This window comes from Hemicordylus capensis, chromosome 15 (genome assembly GCF_027244095.1).
Source record: "Hemicordylus capensis ecotype Gifberg chromosome 15, rHemCap1.1.pri, whole genome shotgun sequence".
NCBI lineage: Eukaryota > Metazoa > Chordata > Lepidosauria > Squamata > Cordylidae > Hemicordylus > Hemicordylus capensis.
In genome coordinates, this window is record NC_069671.1 from 3,131,950 (window position 1) to 3,139,195 (window position 7,246).

General features: G+C 56.2%; 1 protein-coding gene across 1 annotated transcript; it reads left to right on the forward strand.

Moving 5' to 3' along the window:
• The first annotated feature begins 346 nt into the window (after positions 1-346).
• LOC128338116 (apelin receptor B-like) lies at positions 347-2,010 on the forward strand. Its single transcript, XM_053280091.1, has one exon. It carries the CDS (start codon positions 347-349, stop codon positions 1,865-1,867), a length of 1,521 nt encoding a protein of 506 aa, XP_053136066.1. The 3' UTR covers positions 1,868-2,010.
• The last annotated feature ends 5,236 nt before the right edge of the window (positions 2,011-7,246 follow it).

Here is a 7,246-nt window from a genome sequence, read left to right on the forward strand (position 1 = left end):
GTCTCTACCTGGAGATGCTGCCAGGGAGGGAACCTGAGACCTCTTGCACGGAAAGCAGCTACAGCCCCCTCACCAAAGGGGAATACCGTACAGCACTCACAGGCTGTCTCCCCTCCAAATGCAAACCAAGGCAGACCCTGCTTAGCAAAGGGGGCCATCCATGCTTCATACCGGAAGACCAGCAATCCTCCCCGGCCGGCGCCAGGGTGTGCTGAGCCGGTTCCTGGTCCTGCACGGAGGGGCGTCCAAAGGGGCCCTTACGGTGAAGGGGTGGGAGTGTGTGACAGACACAGCACAGGGATGGGGAAGGCGACTCGAACTTGTCGTGGATCTGCCGGAGGTTCCCATGACGGGGGGCTGTCGAGGAGAAGGCGCCCCCCTTGCCCTGCTGGGCTCCTCCGGGTCTCCATCAGGTTGGAAAGCGGCCAGCCCTCCCTCCGAGAATGCTCCCCCGACGGGAGGGGAGGCGAGGGGCGGGCTGCTGCTGTGTCCGGCCTGGGGCGAGACGCCGCCCCGCTCTTTAAGAGCCCAGCCAGCCAGCCGGGGGGCAGCAGCAGCAGCAGCCGCCGTCGGAGAGGGTCGCCTGTTCTCGCCGTCGAGGGTGGCTCAGCCGGCGGCGGACGCCATGGCGCGGCAGCAGCACCAGCAGCCCGAGTACGCGCCCACGGCGGGGCCGGCCGCCTACTACGACGACTACGAGGCCGGCGGCCCGGCGGGGGCCAACTGGAGCGGCTGGGCGCCGGCCTGCGCGTGGGGCGAGGAGGAGGGCGGCGGCGGCGGCGGGGCCGAGACGGACTGGGAGGTCTCCTTCTCGCTGCTGCCGGTGCTCTACATGCTGGTCTTCGTGCTGGGCCTGTCGGGCAACGGGCTGGTGCTGGCCACGGTGTGGCGCGGCGGGCCGCGGGCCAAGCGCCGCGCCTCGGACACCTACATCGGGCACCTGGCGCTGGCCGACCTGGCCTTCGTGGCCACGCTGCCGCTGTGGGCCGCCTACACGGCGCTGCGCTTCCACTGGCCCTTCGGCGCGGCGCTCTGCAAGCTCAGCAGCTACGCCGTGCTGCTCAACATGTTCGCCTCCGCCTTCTGCCTGGCCTGCCTCAGCGTCGAGCGCTACCTGGCCATCGTGCGCGCCCTGCCGCGCTCCTCCGCCGGCCGCCCGGCCCCGGCCCGCACCCGCGCCTCCACGCGCCTGGCGCTGGCCGCCGTCTGGCTGCTGGCCGGCCTGCTGGCCCTGCCGGCGCTGCTGCTGCGCGACACGCGGCCGGCGGGCGAGGAGCAGGAGGAGCAGGAGGCGGCCGGGGAGGCGCCGCTGCGCTGCGACATGGACTTCAGCGGGGTGGCGTCGGGCGAGGCGGAGCAGGCGCGCTGGCTGCTGGCGCTCAGCGTCTCCACCACGGCGCTGGGCTTCGCGCTGCCGCTGCTGCTCATGAGCCTCTGCTACTGCGGCATCGGGGCCACCCTGCGGCGCCACTTCCGCCGCCACGCGCGCCCCACCCACGAGGAGGGCCGCTGCCAGCGGCGGCGCCTGCTGCGCATCATCGTGGCGCTGGTGGCGGTCTTCGCCGCCTGCTGGCTGCCGCACCACCTCCTCAAGCTGCTCGACGTGCTGGACTGGGTGGGCGTCGTGCGGCTGCCCTGCGCCGCGCAGGCCCTGATCCTCCGCCTGCACCCCTACGCCACCTGCCTGGCCTACGTCAACAGCTGCCTCAACCCCTTCCTCTACGCCTTCTTCGACAGCCGCTTCCGCGCCCGGTGCCTGGGCTGGCGCAAGGCGCTGCTGCTGCGCGGCCAGGCCGGCTCCGTCTCCTCCACCCTCAGCGGGCAGACCCAGAAGTCCGAGGTGCCCTCCCTGGGCACCAAGGTGTAGTAGCCGCCCGCAGCCCACCCCGACGGCGGCGCACTTGGAGTCCCCTCGCCCGGCGAGCCGCCGAGAAGAGACGCGCGCTGCTTGGGGGGGGCGACGACGGGGCGGGCGGCGCTCGGCTCGCCAAGTGGCCTGCGGTGGAGCGCGGACTCCGACGTCTTCCGACCGGGCGGCTCTTCCCGGCTCCCTCCGGGCCAGCGCCTGGACTTCGCCTCCTTCCCGCCCGACGTGCCGGCGAGCCAGCCCCTCTGCTTTCGCTCTCGCATCCCCGATCCGTCGGACAGTCGCTTTCTGGGGCTCTCTGCCTTTCCCGGACTGGTTTGAGTTCTCTCCGCTCCGCAACCCTCCTCGGGTTTGGGCAGGTCCCTGCGGCGGGTGTCTCCCTGCTCCCATGTAATCAATAAACACTGTTTGTTGTTTCCTCAGGACGAATTAAGCGAGAGAGAGAGAGAAAGAGTATTTTGTCCAGGAATAGTTTCTTTTTTTCCGGGGGGAGGGACATGACATTGAATGCGATGTCCTTGGATTGATTAGGAGTTTGGGGACTGAAGGGACTTGGGGGGCACGGTCCCTAGGTGAAGAGGGGAGGGCTGGACCCGAAGGGGTGTCAAGGAGAGGGATACCGATTCCTTAACCCTTTATTATAACAGGGATCTCCCCATGCTTGGATCCTCAGATGTTGCTGGACTACAACTCCCATCATCCCCCATGGTTGGGGATGATAGAAACTGAAGTTCCAACCATCTCTGGGGACACAAGGTTGGTTCTTTATAGGCTGGGTGGAGGGGTGACAGATACACAGGATGCTGGAGATATGTGTGTGTTTCCCCCCAGGTCGGTGCTTTGAAATTCAAATCAGGCGCAGGGGATTTGTGCGGTGAGTTAAGAAACTGCTACCACCAACATGAAAACTATCCAGTCCGGAAAAAAAGACCTGACCACCCTGGCTGTGATGGCCTGCCCCAGATTTGACCAGAACCTAGAATAAACTTGTTATCTAACTCAGACCACTGGGCTCAGTATTCTCTACTCTGACTGGCAGCAGCTCTCTGAAGTTTCAGGCAGGAGCCTCTCCCAGTCCTACCCAGAGATGCTGCCAGGGATTGAAGCTGAGACCTTCCGCATGCAAGCTTGCAGGTTACATACCCATCCTCAATAAAGTAAAGTTGTGCCCTTGAGTCAGTGCCTCTCAGGAGCTGGAGGGCCCAGGTTCTTTGAACCCACCCACTCAATTATATCTACACCCCTGTCACTGCTGCCTGATATAGGTGTTTCTCATACCAGTGGGGATTCGAACCAGCAACCTCTGGCTTGCTAGGCAAGTCATTTCTCCGCTGCGCCATGAGGTGGCTAGCTGTCCTCAATACAGGGGGCTTTGCTTGGAGATACTACCAGGGATTGATTGAACCTGAGACTTTCTGAGTCAATAAAAGTGAAGATAGGCCTCTACACGCCCCCCCCTTCTGGATTTGAGAAGGGGTGGGATGTAGGGAGAAAAGGAGTTTAACTCTTTCCCCCTCCTCATTTTCCTGGTCTAAATGGTCTTTTTAAAAATCCATTTATAGTTTTTATGCATCAGATTGTTTATATATTTTTAGCTAAATACTTTTAATTCATTTGTATTATGTGTTTTTACTTTTGGAAACCGCCTTGGGGTTGTTTTTAGCGAAAGGTGGTATAGAAATCTAACAATAAAATAAATAAACAACTCCCCCCTAGTTAAAGGGAAGAACAAAGCAAGCCAGGCACGTAATGGGGAGCTGGTCTTGTGGTAGCAAGCATGACTTGTCCTCTTGGCTAAGCAGGGTCTGCCCTGGTTGCATACGAAAGGGAGACTAGAAGTGTGAACCCTGGAAGAGATTCCCCTTTAGGGGATGGAGCCGCTCTGGGAAGAGCAGAAGGGTCCAAGTTCCCTCCCTGGCAGCATCTCCAAGAGAGGGCTGAGAGAGACTCCTGCCTGCAACCTGGGAGAAGCCGCTGCCAGTCTGTGAAGACAATACTGAGCTAAATAGACCAATGGTCTGACTCAGTATATGGCAGCTTCCTATGTGCCTATGGGGACAGCCAGGAAATGATGCAGACACCCCCCACTTCTTTCCCGGCCCCTGCCCCATCCACTTCCGAGCCCCCTGGGCCTGAATTAAAGCTCTACAAACCAGTGGGCAAGATTCCAACATGGACCTTCTGTATCAAGCCCGTTTCTGCCAGGAAGCAAATGCCAGTGATAGGATTGGGTGTTGCAAATTGGGGAGGTGGGTCAGTAAGGAGGGCCCCACCCTGTAAGCTTGTCTTAGCCAGCCCTGAGAATCTCTGGTATTTATTTTACATTTCTATCCCGCGCTCCAAGGAGCCCAGAGTGGGGCCCAGAGTGATGTTGACTGAGCTCCCTGACTCCGTATATGGCAGCTTCCTATGTTCCTGGGTCCCTACCTCCTTCCTTAGCCTCAGCCTTGCCAAAAGGTGGGAAGTGTCCTGGTCTTCACACACAAGAGCGAAAACCCCCTGAGATAAAGCCTCTTTCACACCTCCTCAAAGAGACAGAGGGCCTGGGATGGATGGAGGCAGGCCTGTGCTGGGTGGTACCGGTGAGCAGCTCTCAGCAAAGAATTTGGGTTCTCTCTGCAGGAGGCTTTGATAGGGTGGGGCTGGAAGCCAGGAGCCAAATTCTTCAAACAGATGTGGAGGAAAGGAGGGGCACGCTGGTGGTTGTTGTAACACCCTCTTTCTCACACCAAAGATTCAGGATTGAGGATCCCAGATCCTGGGTATCCCTCCCAGCATTCAGATTGCTGACGGATGCTTACAATTCATGCACCCAGTGTTTAACTGAAAGTGCCCACTCAGTGCATGAAAAGCTGTGAAAAAGGCAAATCCCCTGCTAGGCTGTTGAAAATATAACTGCCAAAATTATAATGTCATAGGAAGCTGCCATATACTGAGTCAGACCATTGGTCTATCTAGCTCAGTATTGTCTACACAGACCGGAAGCGGCTTCTCCAAGGTAGCAGCCCTGAGAATCTTCGGTAAGAGAAACTTTGGACTTGTCCTTTTACACATCTGTGGTGCGGCCACATTTGGAGTACTGCGTACAGTTCTGGTCACTGTGTCTCAAAATGGAACATTGTAGAACTAGGAAAGGTGCAGAAGAGGACAACCAATATGATCTTTCCATATGAGGCAAAGATATGACATTTGGGGCTCTTTTAGTGTAGAAAGAAAGGGGAGGTGTGATAGAGGTCTATAAAACTATGCATGGTGTGGAGAAAGTGGATAGGCAGAAATTTTTCTCCTTCTCACAACACTAGAAAAAGGGGTCACCCCATGAAACTGATTGCCGGGAAATTTAGAATTGACCAAAGGAAGTCCCTTTTCATGCACACAGTACATTATTAATCTATGGAATTCTCTGCCATGGGACGTGGTGATGGCCCACCAGCTTGGAAGGCTTCCAGGCCTGCTCAACGTCTCCCCCGCCAGCTGTTTTTAGACTACAACTCCCATCATCCCCAACCACAGTGGCCAATCGCCAGGGATGATGGGAGTTGTAGGCCAACTTCTGCAGGAGGGCTGAAGTTGAGCAGGCCTTAGACAAATTCATGGAGGACAGGGCTACCAGTGGCTACTAGTCTAGCTTGCTATAGGCTCAGATTAGAATGCCTCCAAATAACAGTTTTAGGGGAGCAACAGCAGGAAAAGGGGGCATTCCTTCATCTCTTGCCTGTGGGCTTCCCAATGACATCTGATGAGCCTCTGTGGAAAATGGAATACTGGACTGGATAGGCCTGGGGCCTGATCCAGCAGGGCTGTTCTTATGTTCTCCATTTACTCTCTGCAACCTGTCCTGCATGGGCTGTAAAGCAAAATCTGTTCTTTTGGTTAAAGAGACAAAAATGGTGTGCAGAGACAAAATGGTACAAACATGGTTGGTTCACGGGATGTGGGTGGAAATCCCACCCCCACAAATACAGTAGGGCTTTCAGGGGAGGTGAATGTCACAGAGCCATGAACAAGCTTCTGAATTCTCCAGATTTCTGACTTCTGGCTGCGGCAGGCGAATATGGAACCCACCGTTCTAAAGCAACTCAGCAAGCTGCAGCATGTGCAAATGGCAATTTAATCTCCAGAAATCTAGGGGGCGAAACCCGAAGACTAGCAACTTACCACAACACACATTCTTAAAAATTATATTATAAATATTTTAACTGTTTGCCCAGGCCAGGGGTGGCCTCTCCATTGCTGGAGGTTTTCAGACAGAGACTGAACAGCCATCTTTCAGTCAGACGGGTGATGTAACCAGAGATGCACCTAGGTAATTCTGGAGCCTGGACCTAAAGGCCTTTGGAGGCCCCCTTGGCTGGAGGCCCCCCATGCAAGTTAAGCATAATTACCTAAAGGCCTTTGGAGCCCACCCCCAAAGGCCTTTAACGTAGTCCCATCCCACATATTTCTTTCTCCACTCCCCCACACCCTCTTATCTCTAAAGCACCCAGCACAGGTCACAATCACATTCGGCCACCCAACGCAGTGTGGGTCATCAGTAACCACACTACCCAGAACAGACTACAGAGGATCTGGGGGGTCCCAGGAGGGGTGGAAGCCCTGGACTTTGGCCCCAAAGTCTAGGGGTAAGAGTGCCACTGGATGTAACACCTGTCGGGGTGCTGTAGCAGTTTCCTGCACTGAGCAGGGGAGGTTGGACTAGAAAGTCCTCAAAGCTCCCTTCCAATTGCCAGTGTGGTATAGTGGTTAGAGCAGGGCTGCACAAGTCCGGCCTTCCAGCAGATGCTGGACTACAACTCCCATCATCTATGACTATTGGCCGCTGTGACTGGGGATGATGGAAGCTGTAGTCCAAAAGTAGCTGGAGGGACAAAGTTGTGCAGCTCTGGATTAGAATGTTGAACTAGGACTGGGGAGACCTGAGTTCAAATCCCCCATTCAGCCATTAAAACTCACTGGGTGACTCTGGGCCAGTCACTTCTCTCTCCGCCTAACCCACCTCGCAGGGCTGTTGTGAGGATAAACATAATCATGGATACCATTCCAGGCTCCTTGGAAGAAGAAAAATGAATATTTAATTTAATTTAATTTATTTATATAAAATTCTAAAATTTTGTACCTCCTTTACAAGCCTCCCCCAGCACACATATCCTCCCCTCGCTTTGAAAAGGGCCTTGTACTCTTTTGCATGCATATCTGGCTACATACAAACAGCTTTGCCCGCCTACCTTCTAACACCTGGGTTCCCAGACTTGGGTCCTCAGATGTTGTTGGACCACAACTCCCATCATCCCGCTTTGGTCATTGGGCAAGATTTGCATGTAAAAGAGTACAAGGCCCTTTTCAAAGTGAGGGGAGGATCTGGGTGCTGGGGGAGGCTTG